The sequence below is a fragment of the Pan paniscus genome, chromosome 1 (genome assembly GCF_029289425.2).
Source record: "Pan paniscus chromosome 1, NHGRI_mPanPan1-v2.0_pri, whole genome shotgun sequence".
NCBI classification, from domain to species: domain Eukaryota; kingdom Metazoa; phylum Chordata; class Mammalia; order Primates; family Hominidae; genus Pan; species Pan paniscus.
Window position 1 is genome coordinate 201,105,936 of NC_073249.2, and position 20,898 is coordinate 201,126,833.

Sequence of the window (20,898 nt, forward strand, 5' to 3'; positions counted from 1 at the left end):
GGTAGGGGTGTGTGTGAGGGGAGTGTGGACGTATGTGAGGGTAGTGGTGTGTGGGTCTGTGTGTGGGGGGAGTGTGTGAGGGGAGTGTGGGTGTGTGAGGGGAGTGTGGGTGTGTGAGGGGAGTGTAGGAGTGTATGTAGTGTGTAATGTGTGTGTGAGGGGAGTGTGGATGTGAGGGGAGTGTGTGTGTGTGTGTATGGGGGAGTGTGTAATGTGTGTGTGTCTGGGAGGGTGGGTGGGGTGGTAGGTGTGTGTGTGTGTGTGTACGAGTGTGGTCTTCCCCAACACTGCGAGGCGGGCTGGGAGAAGCACAGGCATAGGAATGAGAAGACATTGTTCTGCATTAGCTCAGGGTGCACCCCTGCCCACTCTGGGCCCTGGTCTCCCCATCTGCAGATGTGTGAAGGGGGCACGAGCTGGTGTCCGTGAGCCCCAGAGCAGAGGCAGGCTCTGCTGCTTCCTGACCGTGCCAATGCGCTCGTCACACCTGGCAGCAGGAGGCTGGGCCACAAGCCTGGAAATCAGCCGATCTGATGCCAGGGAAGCTGCCAGGCTGCAGCTCACACTCCTGTACCTACCAAGGAGGTCTGGACTTGCCACTTCCCTCCCACAGAAGAAAGTGTGGGATTCAGGCAGTGGACAAGTTACTCAGGTGCCGCACCGAGGGGCTGGTGACCCCTCCTCGGCAGCTCTCAGGGGGTTGGCCTCAGGGTCGTCTCATTTGTGTTGGGCACCATCGGGAGCCTGGTGGATTTATCCTGGATGTGAAGTCTTAGCAGTAGGACGGTCTTGGGGCTCCCCTGTTACCCCTGAAGCTCGGTTTCCAGGAGGAGTGGGAAGCCAACAAGAGCAGAGGCCTAGGTAACTGAGATGCAGTCCTAATTCCTCCTTCGTTTCTCTAGGCTGCAATTTCTGTGGTTGCAAATGGGCTACGCAGACCCTGCCTGTCCTGCCTTCAGGCTTGTTCTGAAGATTCAAGAAGAGAAAATGATGTGCGTGCACTTAAGCTTATGCAAGGTGGTAATGCTATCAAGTGCTAAAAGAATACGTATGCACCAAAAAAAAACCAACAAAAAACCACAGGAAACCTGAGATGACCCCGGGCACCAAGGCCAGGGGAGGAGGAAGGCAGACGTTTGGGCGAGCTGGGCATTATAACCCCCTCTGCTCTTTAGCAGGCCGAGGGCTCAGATTTTATTAATAGGAAACAATTTCCCATATGCGACTGACTTTGCCCAGACCTGCAGGCCCTGGCTCTGCCTGAGAAGAAAATTATGCTTCCCGGCAGGGGCTCCCTTATAATTTGCCAAGGTAACTGTTGACCTAGGAAGCCCACACCCCTTTCAGCCCTTTTCATGGGTTCTGCTGCCTTGCCCTGGAGCAGCTCAGAGGGGTTTATCTCTTTATCCAGTCAGGTCTCGCAATTAAAACCAGCAACTGTTATCGAACTGCCTCTTCCCGTGGCTATAATCTGCAATTCAAGCTTCATTTTCTCCCCGTACTTTTGGATTCGGCAGTGTGTTTTGGTTAAAAATACTCTGCATTTCTGTAAGTGGTTTTTACGGGAGGCCACTTGGGGTGAGGTCGTCACTGGGGGAAATTCCTGGGTTGAGTTTTCTGGGGGAGGTTCAGGTTGGAAGGAAAGGCCTCAGCTGCTTCGCCACAGTGTCCCCAATGCCGCCTCTCTAGGCCCCACTTGCATTGTTCCCTTTTGGGACAACTTGGACGATCTTTGGAAGATGGAAGTGAAATCTGTTTCCTGCAGCCTTTGACCATTCTTCCTACGCCCCTCCATGGCACACAAAGAATGCATCTCATTCTTTTCTTTCATTTTGCAGGACGGGAAACCAAGGTTCAAAGAGATACAGTGAATTCCCCCCTAAGCCACACAGTCATTAGACTCATACCCACTTTGCCCCTGAGCCCTTGCTGATGTCACAAAAACTGGGTTGGAGGCAGGGGAAAGGGAAGGGGGTCCTTGTTTGCACACAGACAGTGGGGGTGGGGGCTCTGCCAGGTCTTGGGAGGCCCTAGAGGCAGTGCTCACGGAACCTGTCACTGCCAGTTCCAGCTGACCATGACCATGTGACCAGGGCCTGCCTCTGCTTCCCAGAGCTGGGCTTCTCAACAGGCATGCACATTCCAGAGGCCTGGGGGACTTCTCCACACTCTCACACCTAAGCGACCCCAAACCCCATTCTGTTGCAATGGGTAGGGCTGGAGGCTTGTGAATGATGTTCCATGGGTGACTGGCTGTTATCTGGCTGAGAAACAAGTCTCTGAACAGAGACCTTCTGAAAACTCTGGGACTGATTCTTGTAGGTCTAAGATGTATAGATGAATTCATGATGTCTTTTGTTTTTTTTTTGGGACGGAGTCTTGCTCTGTCGCCCAGGTTGAAGTGCAGTGGTGCGGTCTTGGCTCACTGCAACCTCCGCCTCCCGGGTTCAAGCGATTCTCCTGCCTCAGCCTCCTGAGTAGCTGGGACTAGAGACACGTGCCACCACACCCAGCTACTTTTTGTATTTTTAGTAGAGACAGGGTTTCGCCATGTTGGCCAGGCTGGTCTAGAACTCCTGACCTTGTGATCCGCCTGCCTCGGCCTCCCGTCAGGTGCTTGGCCTGAATTCATGATTTCTACACTGTTGTATGGTTTTTGTTTGTTTGTTTGTTTGTTTGTTTTTTAAATTAAAGTTGGAGCCAGGCGTGGTGGCTCACGCCTGTAATCCCAGCACTTTGGGAGGCCGAGGCGGTTGGATCATTTGAGGTCAGGAGTTCGAGACCAGCTTGGCCAACATCTCTACTAAACCCCATCTCTACTAAAAATACAAAAAAAGTAGCCAGACATGTTGGCACATGCTTGTAGTCCCAGCTACTCGGGTGGCTGAGTCAGGAGAATCACTTGAACCTGGGAGGCAGAGGTTGCAGTGAGCCGAGATCGCGCCACTGCACTCCGGCCTGGGTGACAGAGAGAGACTCTGTCTCAAAAACAAAAAAACAAAAAAAAAATGAAGTTGGAAGTGGGGAGCCTGATCAAAGAGGCTTGGAAAGGATGCCTGGCCTCTCTTGGAGCCACTTCTAGAATGGATGACTCCACCTGGGACCCTCCCGAGAACCTGGGGTATAATGCAGGAGGCTCCCGCAGCAGCATAAGAGATGGAAGGCTGCGCCATTGATGGGGCCAGAGAAGGTAGGGTTTGGAACGCACAGGGCAGGCCTTCAGTAAACAGCAGCCATCACATCCGGCACTGCAGCAGCAGACAACCACAGGCAAGCCCCCAGGATGCGTGGGAAGGCAGGTGGTGTCCAGGAGCACCGAGCGAATGCCTTGCTGGCTGCATGGCTCTGACAGACACATCCTGACTCAGCCCAGGGGCCTGGCAGGGTCTTCCTAGGAAGCCTGGGCAGGAACCCGCTGAATAAGGGGCAGTGGCATCTCTGTACTCACGTTGCACCCAGTTCCCACTCACTGGGCTGAGGAAGTTGGGGTAGAGGCCAAAGGGCTTTTCGATCTTCCTGAGGACCTTGCGGATGTTCCTGACCTGCCGAGAGACGGACACCAGGTGAGCCTTCATGCTTCCGAAGAAGCCGACTGCACCCAGCCTGCTGAGGATGGGAGGCAGCTGGTTCAGATGCATGGAGGAAACCTTATGAGGAGGCAGGAAGGGAGAGCTGCCCAACGGACTGCAGGCTCCAACCCGGGGGTTGACGTGGCCTTGCCCTGGTGCCACGTGAAGGGTGTGGTGGGGCCTGATCCCTAGCCTCTCCACTGACTGCTCTGCCTGGCGCCTGGACAGTCTCAACCCCAGAACCACTGCCTGGCCGACTCCTACCCCACCCAACTCTCAACACTTCCTCATTGCTTGCTGCTTTAGGGGTCCTTTGAGGGATTCTTTTGGGGAGGGTTTTTTTTTTTTTTTGAGACAGTCTCACTCTGTCACTCAGGCTAGAGTGCAGTGGCACGATCTTGGCTCACTGCAACCTCTGCCTCCCAGGTTCAAGCAATGTTCGTGCCTCAGCCTCCTGAGTAGCTGAGATTACAGGCCTGTGCCACCACGCCTGGCTAATTTTTGTATTTTTAGTAGAGACAGGGTTTCACCATGTCAGCCAAGCTGGTCTCAAACTCCTGACCTTTTTTTTTGAGACAGTCTCAATCCATCACCCAGGCTGGAGTGCGGTGGCGCAATCTCAGCTCACTGCAACCTCCACCTCCCGGGTTCAAGTGGTTCTCCCATCTCAGCCTCCTCAGTAGTTAAGACTACAGGCATGCACCACCACACCTGGCTAATTTTTGTATTTTTAGTAGAGATGGGGTTTCGCCATGTTGGCCAGGCTGGTCTTGAACTCTTGACCTCAAGTGATCCACCAGCCTCGGCCTCCCAAAGTGCTGGGATTATAGGCGTGAGTCACTGTGCCTGGCCTAGGGAGGGTTCTTTTAAAGGTGGGGTTAATTGACAGTAGCTCATTTATTAGCTTTAGGTAAAATTGCCTTGTTAATAGGTCAAAAATGGTCAAATCCAGCAATCCCACTATTGGGTATATATACAAAGGAAATGACATCAGTATGTTGAAGAAATTATCTATATTCCTGTGTTCACTGCAGCATTATTCAAATAGGCAAGATGTGGAATCAACCTAAATGTCCATCAACAGATGAATGAATAAAAAAAATGTGGTATAGCCAGGCATGGTGGCTCACGCCTATAATCCCAGCACTTTGGGAGGCCAAGGGAGGTGGATCACTTGAGGCCAGGAGTTTGAGACCAGCCGTGGCAACATGGTGAAACCCCCATCTCTACTAAAAATATAAAAATTGGCCAGGCATGGTGGCACAGGCCTGTAATCTTAGCTACTTAGGAGGTGGAGGCACAAGCACTGCTTGAACCTGAAGGAAGAGGTTGCAGTGAGCAGAGATGGCACCTTTGCACTCCAGCCTGGACTCTGTCTCAAAAAAAAAGAAAAGAAAATGTGGTATAGTATAGGCTAGGGGTGGTGGCTCACTCCTGTAATCCCAGCACTTTGGGAGGCTGAGTTGGGCAGATTGTTTGAGCCCAGGAGTTTGAGACAAGCCTGGGTAACATGGCGAAACTGTCTCTACAAAACAAACAAATTAGCTGGGTGTGATGGCACATTCTCATAGTCCCAGCTACTCAGGAGGCTGAGGTGGGAGGATTGTTTAAGTCCAGGAGATTGAGGCTGGAGTGAGCTATAATCGTGCCACTCCACTTTAGCCTGGGCAACAGAGTGAGACTCTGCCTCAAAAAAAAGAAAAAAAAAGAAAAAGAAAAAGAAAAAGAAAATGTGGTATACACAATGGAATATAATTCAACCTTAAAAAAGAAAGAAATTCTGTCATTTGCAACATGTATGAACCCAGAGGATATTGTGTTAAGTGAAATAGGCCAGTCCAGAAAGACAAATACTTGATCTCACTTACACGTGCAATGTAATAAAGTTGAACTCATGGAAGTGGAGAGTAGAGGCTGGGTGCAGTGGCTCACGCCTGTAGTCCAAGCACTTTGGGAGGCCGAGGCGGGCAGATCACCTGAGGTCAGGAGTTTGAAACCAGCCTGGCCAACATGGTGAAATCCCGTCTCTACTAAAAATACAAAAATTACCCAGGCATGGTGGCAGGCACCTGTAGTCCCAGCTACTCGGGAGGCTGAGGCAGGAGAATCACTTGAACCTGGGAGGTGGAGGTTGCAGTGAGCCGAGATGGTGCCACTGCACTCCAGGCTGGGTGACAGAGAGAGACTCCATCTCAAAAAAAAAAAAAAAAAAAAAAGTAGAGGCAGAGAGTAGAATGGTAGTTACCAAGGGTTGGGGAGATGCTGATCAAAGGATATAAAATTTCAGTTAGGAGGAATAAGTTCAAGAGATCTATGGTATAAGACATGATGACTGTAGTTCGTAACAATGTATTGTATTCTTAAAAACTGCTTAGTGCTAAGTGTTGCTAACTTAAGTATTCAGAATGCTTAAGTATTCTGGCCATTTAAAAAACAGTTAAGTATATAAGGCAATCAAAAAAAGGTCCGATATTGGCAGTTTCATATGGCCCAATCTAGTAATATGCCATTTTATCTGATACCCTGGAATTATTTCGGGGGAGAGGCTTGGGCTCCTGAATAACCCCATGCCCTAACAGGCGTTTCAGGGTTTTAATAAAAATAATAATAATTATAAAAAGCAATAACAGCTGTTATCCTTTTTCAGTTCCTTTGAGCCAGATCTGTTATATACATTATCTCCAACCCTCATAACCGACAAGGGATTATCTCAGTGTAACAGACAAGAAACCTGAATCTCAGAGAGGTCTGGTGACTTGCTGATGGCCACCTGGTCCTTAAGTGGCAGAGCCAGGACGTGAATGAATTCTGACAACATAAACCATACATATTCCTGCCCAACACAGGGCAGCACTGGGCCAACACAGATCAGGGCGGTGACCATGGAGCACAGTCTGCCCCAGCTGGAGCAGAAAGAGGCTGGGTTTGCAACCTTTGGGGCTATGAAAGTGAGAAGTGGAATTCAGGAGGGCTTTATCTATAGTGCCTGCTCTCCGACAGTGGTTAAATCCTACTCAGCACGTCCTAGCCAGCACAAGACCCCTTGGGAGAGAAAGGCCCTTGGGACCACACTGTCTCATGTTGATAGAGTTACGTGTGTACGGGGCCAGGAGTGCGGGAGAGCCACCTTTCTGCAGGCAGACCTTCCTTTCCAGGTGACAGCACTTGGCTTTGCCACGTCAGATTTCATATCCATTTATGTTAACGAAGTCCATTACGGGGACAGGAATGTGCTTGTATCTGCGTTACTCTCGACTGTCCTGGTGGTGAGCAGTGAAGCAGGCTAAATTAGCTCCCCTGGAGGGTGCGGGCGCTTCTAGAATTTGGGCCAATTTGTTGACTGCCAATAATTGCCTCTGTGGGAGGCATGATTGGGGGATGAAAATAGCCAGAGTATGTAAATGTAGAGGAGACAGAGATAGACGGATGGACTCTAGAGCAAAAGCCTGCAGCCTGCTCTATCAATCTGGTCTGGAAGGAGCCAGCACGTCCTGGGCTTGAATCACGGCTTTATCACTGACCAGCTGGAAGGCCCAGGGCAAGTGACTTGACCTCTCTGAATCTTAGTTTCCTCCTCTGTAAATATGGGAACTCCAGGAAGACCCACCTCATAGGGTTGTTGGGAAGAGTAGAGCCATTATAATGTGCCCAGCACATAGCGGGTGCTCAGGCGGGGGTAGCTATTACTCCAGAATAACCAGGGACTGGAGTGAGCTCCCTGTCCCACTCCATTCGGAGCTGGTCAGAACCTTCCTAGAGGAGTCTGATTTAAGAGCAATGGCAACAGGGAGGTTGGGGGATGGGACTTGGAGGTGGGAAAGGATCAGAAAATAAGAGCTACCAGGAAGTGAGGTTAAACTCATTCCACGAACTTTCAAATGGGGGAGTTTCAGGGAGGCAGAGTCCCTCTCAATGTAAGGAAAACACTTTTGAAGGAAGGGCTGCCAGGAGGACGGACTGTTTAAGGGTGGCAGTGAGCTCCTTGTCAGAGAAAGTAATCAAGAAGAGGCTGAACAGCTCTTCTTGAGCTTCTTAAGGACACTCAGGTGGACTCCTACATTGAGTAAGTAGTGGTCCCAAACCATGCGTCAAAAAGCACATGAATGCATATTAAAAATGTAGATGCCTGGCCCTGGAGTGAAGCCCAGAAATCTGTTTCCTCACAGCTGTGCCAGGTAATGCTTTGAGGCTGGATGGCGACATGATACTGGGAGCCATGGGGTAGCTGTGGGAATCTATCATCTCCCAGTTGCCATGCTGGGAGCCGTGGCATAGAGGTGGGAATCTATCAGTCATCTCCCAGCTCCCGTACTGGTCTAAGAGGCGGGCATTCCAGGGGGAAGACAAGGCTTTGGGAGTGGCACTGCCACAGAGTTCTCCTTGGAGGGCTCCAGAGGATGGGCAGGGCTTCCATCTCCCCAGGCAGCCCTCAGGGAGGGACTGTAGCTGCTGGAGCCTGAGTGCCATATGAGGGAGGTGTGAGCACTTCCCTTCTTTGGATTTGAGGTCAGACCTACAGCGACACTTCTAGCTAGTGGGGACTGCCCAAGGCCAGGTATGAGCAGCTGTCAGGGCTGATTGGTGTTCTAAGCTTCCCATGTGGCCTTAAACAGCAGGAATGAACAGTCGGGGCATCTGCCATGGCAGGGTATTGCCATGCCAGCCTGCTGATGGCATGAGCTAAACAGGCACAGGGAAGAAGGCAGGCAGATCTCACATGGAAAAGCTAAATGTCTCTGGAAAGGGGACTTCTGCAGCGGGTGGCCAATTCCTGCCAATGCAAGGTGGTGCCTAGATTTCAGTTGCACTTTCTCCAGATTTCACATATGGGTGGTTGCCACTGAGCTCAAGCAGACCAGTGAGAACCTTTTCCCCGGCAGAATCTTGTCTCTCCTTTTCCCTCTGTAGAATCTTATTGACTCTGCGTGCTCACCTTCCCTGCCACCTGGCGTTGGGGTATAGGTAGCTACTATTTGCTATCTTAGTGGTAGCTTGGGCTCCCGGGCTCCCCACTGCCCTCCTGCTGATCCATGAGGGAGGACCCACTCGCCTCCGAAAACCCTGTGGCAGCCGCACGCTCATCCCTCTGCTCCGCAGGAAGAAGGGTGGGGAGGAGACTTGCCTTTTCAGCGAAGACCTGGTTGCCAGAGAGTTCAGTGAGGTGTAAGAATTCCAAGTGCAGGGATCCAAACTCCGCCAAGATGCTGCTGCTGCCGGCTGTGGCCCAGCCCCAGTTCCCACTGAAAAGACAGAAGCAGCCTCTGTCATCCCCCTTTGGCCAGGCTGGCTCCTCTGCTGACAGTAACAGCAGCTGCTCGGTGGGGGCACCTACTATGTGACAGGCATGGAACCAGGAGCTTTCGCCATACAATTTCAGTGAATCCTCCCTGGCCCCATGTCCTGATGAGGACACTGAGATAAAGTGACTCACTGAAGTTCATTTGAACCCAGGCCTGTCTGACTTGGAATATTCTTTGTCTCCATCATCAAGCAACCCCTGTAAGACTTGGGAGCTCGAGACCTGGTACAAGAGTTATGCTGAATTTACAGATGATGTGGATAATGCTATCAGGGGCCACAAAGACCCCACAGAACACCCAGTTGCTGTCCTCTGGCTGAAGGCACCGGATGGCTCACAACCATTGGTGGTTCTGCATGTGGAGGATAAACAGTGCTGTGATTCGGGTGCAAATGGGACCAATGAAAAGCAGAGTCCCCGCCTAGCTCTTTCCCTCTCCCAGCACACTGTCAGTGCTGCCCAAGGACATGAAATAGCCCCGGCCTGGAATTTCATGGAATCTACATAGGACAGGCAGGGAGCTCTGGTGTGACCACACATCTGGAGCTGTGTGCTTTCAAAGACAAAGAATGCAGAGGCAGGATCCTGGTTAATCCTCACAGCTGCCCCTTTTGCAAATGCGGTAAACAAGGCACAGGACAGTGATGTCCCCTGCCTGAGATCACACAGTAATTTGAAGAGCTGGGACCCAGAGCTGGCTCTGATGCCAGAGCCTGTGCTAACTGCTGTGCAGTTTGCTTCTCTTTTGATCATAGGATAGGGAACAAGGACACTGCCTTTCCGGGAGCATTCACTGAAAGTCTCCCTGAGATCTGGAGCCAGAAGGTGCAGGTTCAAGTGTCGCTCAGCTGGAGACCTCGGGCAAACCACTTAATCCTCGCATGCCTCCGTGCCTGCATCCGTAAGACACAGTGAAGGTGATGCCTCCATCTCCTAGGTTCATGCCTCCTCCTTCCTGGGCTTTTGTGGGGATAAAGAGGAAAAGAAGGTGCAGAATGGGGGTGGTTCTGGGCAAGCTGCCCCCCCCGTGCCTCAGTTTCCTCATATGTATCATGATTATCTTTCCTGTGGGATATTTAGGACAACCAAGGGCACAGGGTCTCTGCAGGAAGGCTGTGGTGGACAGAGGTGGGGCAGAGCAGGGTGGTGTGACCTCCTCCCATTTGTAGACGCTCTGAGGTGTAGTTAGTGTGGAGCAGGTTGAGCGACTGGCTCTGCCAAGAGCACTCTGCTTCCTTGCTCCTGGTCACACTGCCCTCCCAGGAACTGGCCCCTGTCTGCCCCTCCATCTCCATGGACAGGACTTAGGAAGGCAGGCGTGGGGGTGTGGAGGTCACTGTTTGCCACTAGAGGGGTGCTGCTTTTCTTGGGATAGGGCTGGGGATCCCCTGATACTGCTGTTCTCTCTAAACTCCATTCTTGGGGCTGGATGTGGTTTCTGGGAAAGTAGGGACACTTACCAGCCTCCCAGCTTGTGGGAACAGATGAAGGGCTCGGGTTTTGAGATCTTTGGGGTCAGGTGACCTCAACACATATAGAGACAGCCACCTTCATCCTGACTTGGGGCAGGGGACAGTGGGGGAGGGATGGGTTGCACAGGAGGGGAAACTTGGCTCCTGATCTGAATAAACAAAACAACTTCCATTTATTGAGCCGGTATAGTGTGCCAGGCACGGGGACAAGCAGTTTGCATCACTACTTTCATTGAAAGCCCATAACGTAAAGCATCATTCATACCCCTATGCAAAGGAGGAAACTGAGGCTCACACAGGGAAGTGAAGTGTTCGAGGTCAGAGGCGGAAGACGATGGAGACAGGATTCAAACAGGTCTGCTGGGCCTCCCACCCTAAGACAGCCCCGCACTCACCCAGAGGGAAAGAGAGAGGTGCCACCCTGCCCCATCTCTGTCCCTCTTCCCCCAAGGCTAACTGAGACTTCTCTCTCCAGCTTGTGATCTCAGTGAGTCTCAGAGAGCTTCCTGAATAATTGATTCTTCCTGCATTCTCAGGGAAGTTTAAGGTAGGAAAAAGCCACCAGCCCTCCAACAGCCTTTTGTTCTCCTTTTCCCCCACATGGGCCTCTCCTTCCTCTCTCCCACCCCCACACGCTCACCCTCCCAAGTGGGCTTCCTGTGGTGGAGACGCCCTGGCAGACAAGTGAGCTGGCCTGGGCAGAGGCAGGCAGGTGGCTGGGCGCCTTTCCTCTCCTGCCCAGCTTCCAATGGTGGCTTCTCCGGATCCCAACAAGGTGACCTCGGGAAGGTTGGTTAACTTCCCTAGAACTCAGTTTCCTCATCCCTTAAGTGACAGCACCCACACTTCATAGTTATTGTGAGGTATAAATTATGCATGTAAGTATTGTCATTTTTATCATTATGTAATTATGCACATGTAAATGTTGTTGTTACTAAGTTTCTGATCTGTGCCAGGTGGTTCTGGTGGTTCTTATTTTACCTTCACAACCAACTTCGGAGGTAGATACCATTGTCTTTATTTCATAGAATGAGGGCGAGGCCACAGAGTAAGTGGTAGAACTGAATCCAATTCCAAATCCTAGGTGTTCTGTGCCCCAAATGCATCTGCTCTGGGCAGCATCCCAGAGACCAGGAGGGCCTCTGCTCAGCCCTGTGAGCCAATGGGCCAGCAGGAAGCTCTGCTCTCCTCTCCCAGCCTTTCAAGTGCAAGTGGGCCCATAGCCTGTGTTCTCTCTCCTGGCAGGAGGGGCTGCTCCACAATGCCCCTTCCCACCCTGGCTGTAGCTTCTAGGCAGGTACACTCATGAGTATGGTGTAATCATCAACTTTGGAGGTAGACAGACCTGGATTCTAATTAAGTTTGCTTTGCTGCTGTGTGACCTCAGGCAAGTTACCTCACCTCTCTGAGCCTCAGTTTCTTTACCGGTAAAATGGAGTCCCTGTGGTTGCTGTGAGGTTGAAAAGACAATCCATGTCACGTGCTCACGTAATGCCTGACACACAGTGACTTCTCACCAGACGTTTGCAATTGTGAAGACATGTCTATTTGTGTGTGGCGGGAGCATGCATGTGTAAATGGATATTCGTTTGTGAATGTGTGTGCCCATGTATGGATGCCAGCATGTCTGTGACAAAGGCCAGCTTGTGTATCCAGGCCTTTATGATCTATAAGGGTGGCAGGAGAGTGTCTGCATGTGTGTGAGAGAGCATGAGTGAAAAAGACCAGCTTGGCTGCAGAGGTCCTTGCACAGGCCACCGTCACTCTCCCAGGCAGTCCAGTGTCCCTGAAGGTCCCAGGTCAGGCTGGCCCTGCCTCAGTCTCCCAGGCCGGTCTGTGCAGACACCAGTGAGGAGGTGCAGCTCACACCTGCCAGGGAACAGCCTCCCCTCAGGGTCCTTCCCACCCTGACAAGTAGGGCAGGGCTGGTTACCTACTCTCCTGAAGGGCCCACGTTCTTGCCCCTCCTGTTGGGGCTGCCCACAGCGAGCCCTGCCGGGAGCAGGTGCAACAACAGTAGCCCAGCTCCTGCCAGGAGGCGCCCTCCGAAGAGCAAACTCAGTGCCACATGGGCCCATACAGCCCTGCCACTCTCTGAGCCAGGCATTTTTAGCAACAGACTTTCTTACCAAGAACAAAAAGGCGGATGTTGCCAGGAAATATACATGAATGTACATGCGCACACGGCATGGACAGCACGCAAGCAGCCTAAAAGCAAATGCGCTTCCTTAATCAGAAATGTCAGGATTCGTGTCAGATCAGGCCCTGCTCTGAGAGACCTAGGGAAGGGCTGGGGACAGAAGAGGAAGGGATGCCCCCAATGAGGTCCTACCCCAGACCTGGGGAGGGGGAGCCAGAGGACAGTGTGTGTGTGTCTGGGCTTCATGACAGCTGGCTGTGTCTCTCCAGGATCAGTGTTTATGGAAGAGGGATCTGAGCAGAGATCGAGGAGTCCAGCTCTGAGGAGTCAACCCTGGCATCGAGACTGGGATTTCTCCGGCCCCCGAGAGCACCCCCCTCCCTGGCCTATGGTGAGATTCCAATGAGTTCACACCCTGAGAATTCTTCCCAACTACAGGGGAGGACAGTTGACGAAGATGCTGAACATGCCAAGCCCTCTTTTTGCAAGACCAGAGAAAGGTGGTGAAGCCCTTGAGGCCAACACGAAGGTGCAACCTCCCCAGGACAGTGATCGGAGCCACGGGTCCTCCAACCAGAGCCCAGGGCCCCTGCCTCCCCTCCCAGACAGCTGGCTGAAGCTTCTGTTGGTTTGAGAGCCCTGAGATGAGAAATCACTTCAGGAGATGGGATGGGAAGTCTGGTGCAGTGGAACGTCACAGCCTTCCTAGCGTCGGGGTTGTTGGAGGGCCTCGAGGATGGCCCCAGAGAGCTGCAGGGTGCCCGGGGATGTGGCTTCTACTAAGTAGCTCCATGAAGCACAGGGACAGTGGCTAGGGCTCCTTGAGAGCTAGGCTCCTGTTTGGGAGGGCTGGGATCCTGAGATCTCCTAGCAGCTTCAGGGACCTCCTCGTTGTGGGAGGAGGATGGTGTGATGTGCCTGCTGGCTCCGGAACCCCAGCGGGGGAAGAGAGTGTTTGGGGCCATTGTGGAAGACTCTCAAGTCAAGACAGCACTGTGGGATGTCCAGAGGAACTGCCCCCGCCCGCCCCAGGAGGCTCAGGCTTATGTGGACTAAACCCTGACACCCAGGTTTGGTGACAAACACCTGTCCAGGGAAGTCGCTGGCACTTTCACCGTGCCACCGACTCACTGTGGCTCCCAAGGTAGGTATGGTCCTCTCCCTGTGCCTCAGTTTCTACATCATAAAAGAACGGGTTCAACAGAGGTGGTCCCAAGGGTCCCCCCTCCTGCTTGCCTGCCTACTGCCCCTGGAGCCTCCTCACCAGCACCACCCAGAGAAAACACAAATGGTGGGCATGGTCGCAGTAAAGCCCCAGTGGGGAACGCGATGGCGCCCTACCTTTTGAAGCTCACCACGCCCTTTGGGATTCCCGTGGGGGTGTTGAACGCCGGCAGGAGCTTCTCTCCCAGCCTGATGGCCTTTATTCGGAACACCTGTAAAGGAGGGGATCAAAGGGCTTTTGACTCCAGGCTGGGTGAGGGAAGGTCAACCCCAGAACTGCTGCAGGCAGGATGAACCCCCCAGGGCTGCAGGTCTAGAGTAGGGGGCAGTGCTGCAGTCCACCAGCCCGGTTCTTCCAACTGCTGGCCACGTGGACTTTGGCAAGGTACTTCTGAGCCTCAGCTTTTGTCCATAAAATAGGATAATACTGGCCTTCTTAGAGAGTTGTTGGGAGAAATGAAAATTAGATAATTGTGGCAAAGCATCTACCACAGTGTCAGGACTCTGGTGGCAAAGGCTGGATGCTGCTTATTGGGATGGGGCAGCCACTGGGAAGATGAGGGAGAAAGCAGTGAGGTGCGGGGGGTGGGGGGCACCTCCAAGTCCAGATGAAGACCTGGCAGAGACGGGCCGGTCTCCAAAGGTCAATGCCTGCCCACACCGCAGGACTACGATACCACAGGCAGAGGGCATGGGAACAGGTGGTGCCGTTCGGACAGACTGTCAAGAGCACTGAACTGGGAGCCAAGACCATCCTCAGGTTCCAGAGACCACTTCCTCCTGTACGACAGTTTCCCTCTTCCTGCGTAAGAGCAGTGGACAGGCCTGTCCCGCTTTGACATCCTGATCCTGCCCACTGTTCCCATTTCACAAATGGGGAATGAAGGGAGAGGGTGAGTGGCTTATCCTCAACCACCCACAGGACAGCAAGGGAGCCACAGCGAGGTCCCAGGCCTCACGACCCCTGCCTGAGGCTCAGACCCCTTCAAACTGTTCTGAGATGTCTGATTAATTCAAAAGGACCTGTGACCTTCTGACCCAGCCGTTTCCTGCCTGGGAATTTATTCTGAGGAAATAAATAATCGAGAATGTTGTAAAGACTTATTTATTCCAGCATTGTTTAGAATAGTGGGAAAAACTGGAAGTGTTCTAAATATCAAACAATAGGAAAGTGGTTAGATAATGGCTCCATGCAACAAAATACCATGCAGCTATTGAAATGATGCTGTGGGCCAGGCACAGTGGCTCATGCCTGTAATCCCAGCACTTTGGGAGGCCGAAGCAGGTGGATCACCTGAGGTCAGGAGTTCGAGACCATCCTGGCCAACATGGTGAAACCCCGTCTCTACCAAAAATACAAAAAATAGCCAGGTGGAGGAGCGGGGACAGTGGGAGGAAACCTCGCTGCACCTTGGTTTCCTCATCTGCACAACACAATGGTGGCACGAGCCTGGCTGCTGCAGGGGTCTTTGTGGAAATCAAATGAGAGGATGTAGAGAAATGAATGTACTTTATAAACTGTGAAGTGCCGTGCCAACCTCACGAGTGCAGCTGTGGTTATACGAGTTACTCCCATGGGCACTGGCTCTCGGTAGGACTGGCCTACCCAGCAGGGGGTCTCCCTCTGAAGCTTCATCTTAAGCAAAGAAAGGCCTCAGCCCAGGAAAAGTGTGGGGTCTCCTTCACCCTTCATTCCACAAACCTTTGTGGGAAATTTTAAGAATGGAAAGACCCACCCAACAGGCACCCACTGCATGTGAGCTCAAGGACTAAGGGAAGAGAGAGGCCTCAGTCTGGTGTGGCTGAGCCCTGGTGACAAGCAGTGACGCCATGCCAAGCTGTGACCCAGGCCCATAGCACAAAGGCCACAGGGTCAGGAGTCAGGCCCAACACAGCCCTCAGACACTGTGTGACCCGGAGCCAGTTACTGCTTCTAAGTCTCAGTTTCCTCATCTGCAAATCGGTGATAACATGCACCTGATGGGGCCATCCGAGGCTCCAGTGAGAAAGTACACGAGGTATGCAGCATGGCATCTGGCTCAGGGAGGTGCTCGGGGGATAGATCAGGAAGGTGTGGCCAGAGGGCAGGGGCTGCACTGACTGACACAGGAGCCTGCCTGCCTGCCCAGGGGTTCTGGCCACGTTGGCCCCTCCTTGAGTCTTTTGAGCTGTTTTTCAAGTCACAGGTGCTCCTGTCCACACCCCACTATCTGGTCTATGTTCTGGAAAGCTGGGTTGCTGGTGCCTTCTAGGAAGTTGAGGCCTCAAAGCAAGTTCTCAGTACCACAGATGCCCTTGAAGAGAGAAGGGAGGAAGGGAAGAAAAATGCAGGGAAGATGCATGGAAGGAGAATGATGGAAGGATGGATGGAAGGAGAAAAGCACAGAAGAAAAGATGGATGGAAGGAGAAGGAAGGAAGGAAGGAAGGAAAGATGAATGGAAGGAAGATAAGACAGAAGGAAAGATAAATGGAAGGAAGGATGGAAGGAAAGATGAACGAAGGGAAGGAAGGATGGAAGGAAAGACGGATGGAAGGAAGGAAGGAAAGATGGATGGAAACGGGGGAGGGAAGGGTGGAAAGATGGATAGAAGGAAGGAAGAACGGAAGGAAAGATGGATGGAAGGACAGAAGGAAAGATGGACAGAAGGGAGGAAAGATGGATGGAAGAGAGGGAAGGAAGAAGCAATGTGTCTCAACAGCCACCAACTCTTTCCTGAATTGCTCACCCCCAAACCGCCCCCTGAGAGCCCTGAGCTGTGTCCTCCCCTCTTCCTTCCTGCAGGCCATCTCCACTGACCACGGCCAAGTAGGAAGGCTGGGCATATGCCCTGAAGAACACAGATGCTTTTTCTGCTCCTTCTGTCATTTTCCTGTTCTGGAGTTTTCAAATGAAATTCAGGCTCCGGGTGGCTCAAAGCCGAGGGCTTCCATCTACAATTATTTGGGGACAAATTGGTACAAGCGCTAATCTCTGCTGAGGAGATTATGCTCGATGGAGAGAGGCCTGGAGCAATTGGAGAGATAAGGTGCCCGCCTGTTGCTTCGAAACCCTTGACTTCAGCCCCTGGCACCTTCACAGATGAAGGGAAGCGGAAATGACTTTCCAGACAGCAGCAGTGGAGGTGAAGAGGGATTATTCTGTGGCTTGCCCGCCTCACCTCCATGGCTCCTTGGGTGGCGGGGGGCAGGCATCATTATTTGTCTCTGGGTGGTCAGAGCAGGGGGGCGTCCAGCCTCACAGCAGCCTCTCTGAGTAATGGGGAACAGAACTGACCAATGACTGATGTTTTGGGGACTCAGCCAACCTCGCCACCAGATATCTGGGCTGTGCTTTTACCGGAGCTCGGGAGCGGGGATGAAGAAGCCTCCCATTTCTAAGAGCTCTGTGGTTTTCAAAATTCTCTCGCAGGGAGGAGAAGATGGGCTTTGGAGCCATCAGCCTTGGGGCCCCACCCTTTCCTTCCTATCCCATGTCCTAAGAGGTCTTTGAGCGAAGGGGTATCAGAACCATCCATGCTGGGGAAGGAAGCGAGGCCCAGGGTGGGACAAGGAGCTCGCTAAGGCCATGAGTAGGTGAGGGTGGTGTGGAGTGAGGGCCAGGTTTCCTGACTGCACCAGCTCTGCCTTCCTGTAGCGTGCACTTCCCAGCCCTCCTTGTGGAAACCAACACAGCTCACCTGGGGGCAAGGCCTGGCACTGGCAGATACAGCAGTGGCTGCCCCACCTCACCTGCTGCCCCCGTGAGACCTGGAGCAGGTGTCTGGCTGGTGGTTGGCCCAGGAGGGGAGGGCAAGGGGTGGCTGTGGAGGACAAGGCCTGGGGGTCTTGGTCTTGGCTTTATCAGTCCTAAGAACCAACACTTGTGAAAAGCAGCCCAGGTGCCTGCTGGATGCTGAGTGGGATCCCAGTGGATGATGTATGGACCCAGCTGCTGCTCTCAGAGAACATACAAGCACCTGTGGGAGCCAGTTGGGCTCACCTGGGCAGCAGAATGGAGGGATCAGAGAGTAAAGGAGGAAGAGCCATTCTCCTCTTGCTGCCGCTGCTTTGTGTGATAGATTCAGCCCTGGGGGGCCGTCTGGGGTGGGAGCAACATGCCCATGATGAGCAATGACTGATTAAACAGGGAGCGGAGGGATGGTCGGAGGGAAAACAGGCCCTCAGGGGTGGACTTGGGTGGCCCCAGGCCCATCCCTGCCCCCTTAAGTCCCTTTTCCCATGGATGGCATGAGGGGGAAGGACTGGATATTCTCCAAAGCCCTTTCCAGCCTGGACAGTTCAGGGGTCATGAAAGGCCAACCCACCTCTTCTCCTGTCAGGTAGAAGGCTGAGAGGAGTCCCCCGATGTAGCGGATGTTCACCTCAAACAAGGATGCTTCTCCGCTCTGCAAGACAGAAAGAAGGAGGGGGACAGTGGGGACACTTGTAAGATGCAGGCCCTTGAGACAGGTCACCCTGGCCACTGATATTCCTCCCATACCTGTCCCCGGCTCTGGTAAGCCAGGCAAGGTGACGATGGTTTCCATAACAAAAGTCAAGAGGAATCTGCACCTGCCTGGCAGAACTCCTGCAATTTCTAGCATTCCAAATAAATGCTGGGCTTGGCTTCCTTCCCCAGCCCTTGCTGAGATGATGGCAGCAAAGCGATGCCTGGTTGTGCTCCAAGGAGCGCCAGAACCTGCCGGGAGAGCTGCTGGCTGGAGCTTAGACTGAGGGGAGGTAAATCCCACTCTGGCCAGGCTACTTCGCCTTCCTGGAGGAGACCCCAAGGCTTAGCAGGAAGACAGCAAGGCCCTTTCCTGGTTCTCTGAGGAGGCTGTGGGGCAGACAGGGAAAGGCTGGGGCTAAGAAGGAGGGAGCCAGGCAGCTACATATTCAGTGAACAGCAGTTTCTTGGGCCCTCAGCTCGGAGCGCACAGGGCATGCCCACACTTGCCTTAATCATTTCTATTTTCTTTCTTAAGTTGGGATTGCAAATCAGGGGTGCTGGAGCATCATGCCAGGACCAGATCTGGGGTAAACCCCACCTGAGCCACTGACCTGGCTTTGGCACCTCAGAAAAGATGTGCAGCCTTTCCCTGCCCCATTTCCTCAGCTGCAGAAGGGGGCTGCCAACCCCTCCCGTGCAGGGTGAACACAGGACACAGGGGAGCTGCAGAGAGAGGCCTGCCCACAGCCAGACATGCCTGTTGTCACCCTCCTTGCCCCAGAGGGTTCCCTCAGCATGCTTTGCACACCACCGTCTTTATTACTGAGAACAGCAGTGCTCATCTGTTAACCTGGGGGAGCTCTTCATCCACAGAGCACCTGCAAAACCGCTCCCCTTCAGCTTCCCAGGGCTCGGTGAGGTCAGAGTGTGGCGAGGGTCATCATTCCCATTTCTCAGATGAGAAAGTCAAGGTTCGAGGTCGAGTGACCCCACCTTGCTTTCTTCCAGGGACATTTCCTCACCTGCCCCACCTGCCTGAGTGTCCCCCAGCTCCTAAGGCACTGTGGGCAGCTGCCTGAGCCCGTTCTGTATCCCAAAGAGCCACTGTCTACACAGGGAACGAGGCAGGCCTATGGGGACACTCCTTCCTTCTCCTTCCTCCGCCTTTCTCCAACCCAAAGAGGGGTAATGGGGGGATTCTCAGCTTCCTTGGCCTCACACAAACAACCAGAAATGTCAACAAGCCTCAAAATCATCCTAACAATGACAAGGGTGACCTCACTTTACATCAGTATCAGACTTCATAGTGTTATAAAATGCGGTTACAACTCTCCACTGTATTTAATCCTCATGATAAGCCTATGAGTTAGGCATTATCAATATTGTTGCTGTTGTCATCATTCTCATTGTATAGTTGAGGAATCTAAGGCTCAGGGAGGGTCAATGACTTTTCCAAGAGACGCAGGGCAGCCAGGACTCCAGAGGTCTCTGTCTCCAGGGAAGCTCCCCTAAAGTGTTGCGTTCCCAGGCTCTCCCAGACTCTCTCTCCACCCTGCTCTGTGCTGGCAAACTGTCTCTCAAGGAGGCAGGGTCCTCGCTGCTGCCAGGAGCTGCAGGAACCAGCCCCAGACCTGTCTGCAGCAGGACCTGGCACTCCCGGAGCCCACATGGAGCCTGGTGTGTGCTTGGATGCGGCCCCTCCTCCCCTCCCGGTCTCCACTGCTTACTCCCAAAGTCTATGTAAATAGCCTCTCTCCGTGGGGAGCTCCCCTCTGGGATGCATGCCTTGCTTTAGTCTGGGCTGAGAGATCAACATGGTGGGGTGTGGTGTTCAAGGCTGTTGTGCCATCCAGACACATGACCATTCCCTCTGAAAGGCTCTGGTCCCTGACCAAGTGTGCCTGCAAGGCTGGAGACCAAGAGGTCCCAGGCCTGGTCATGGGTCTGCAAAGGGATATGCACCACCCACTCCACGCCCACCCCACCCGGCCATCTCAACAGGCCAGTGCAGGGCGGGCTCAAGGCTGGAGCAGCTCTGAGCAGATGAGCCACTTCCCCCCTCCACAGAGCCATTCCCCACTTGCTGCAGCTGCTGTGTGTGATAGATCCAGCCCCAGGGGCCGTCCAGGGTGGAAGCAATGTGCCCCAGATGAGCAATGACTGACCTTGCAGGGAGGGGATGGATGGTCGTGGCTGGTCCCTCCCCAGGGAGGATGCTAGACTGGGGAGGATGTCCCCACCTCAAGGCTGTCTTAAGGGAGGGACTCAGCACAGACTGCACGGCAGCTCCGGTTCCGAGACTGCTGGGCTGTGCAGCCGTGGGAGAGACCCTCAACATCTCTGGGTCTCAGAGATGACAGGGTGAAGCTGGCTGTTGGGCCTCTTCTGGCCCCCACCCCCCTCCCCCGCCGAGGGCCTCTGACTCACCACGTTCAGGTGGAAGCTCTCTTCCACCCAGGCCTTGGCCTCCTGGAACTCCTCCTTCAGCTCCATGAGGTAGAGGGTGTCGAGGGAGTCAATGACTGTTGCCCCGCTGAGGCCTCCTGCAGGCACAGAGCATTGAGGGTGTGACCCAGGGCCATCTTTCTCTTTTCCCCAACTGGACAAGCCACCGTTCTCAGGGCCCCTCCAATGCCAGCGCAGGCTTGGTGGCAAAGGCTGGCCTCAGGCACCATCCGGGGGACTCCAGTGCCACCATCGAAGGTGACGCCGAGACCCAGAGTCCCCGCCATGGGCTGCTTCCTCCTCAGGGCAGCAAACAGCG

General features: G+C 53.4%; 1 protein-coding gene across 1 annotated transcript in view; it reads right to left on the bottom strand.

Annotated features, from left to right (window-relative positions):
• The window catches only part of MAN1C1 (mannosidase alpha class 1C member 1), a 165,799-nt gene that overhangs the window by 16,355 nt on the left and 128,546 nt on the right, over positions 1-20,898 (bottom strand). Inside the window, exons 3-7 of the mRNA XM_003809476.7 lie at positions 20,562-20,677; positions 18,010-18,090; positions 13,822-13,916; positions 8,692-8,809; positions 3,449-3,542 (exon numbers count right to left, since the gene is read on the bottom strand). Of these exons, the coding sequence (XP_003809524.2) occupies positions 3,449-3,542; positions 8,692-8,809; positions 13,822-13,916; positions 18,010-18,090; positions 20,562-20,677 (504 nt within the window). The remainder of the gene's footprint in view (positions 1-3,448; positions 3,543-8,691; positions 8,810-13,821; positions 13,917-18,009; positions 18,091-20,561; positions 20,678-20,898) is intronic.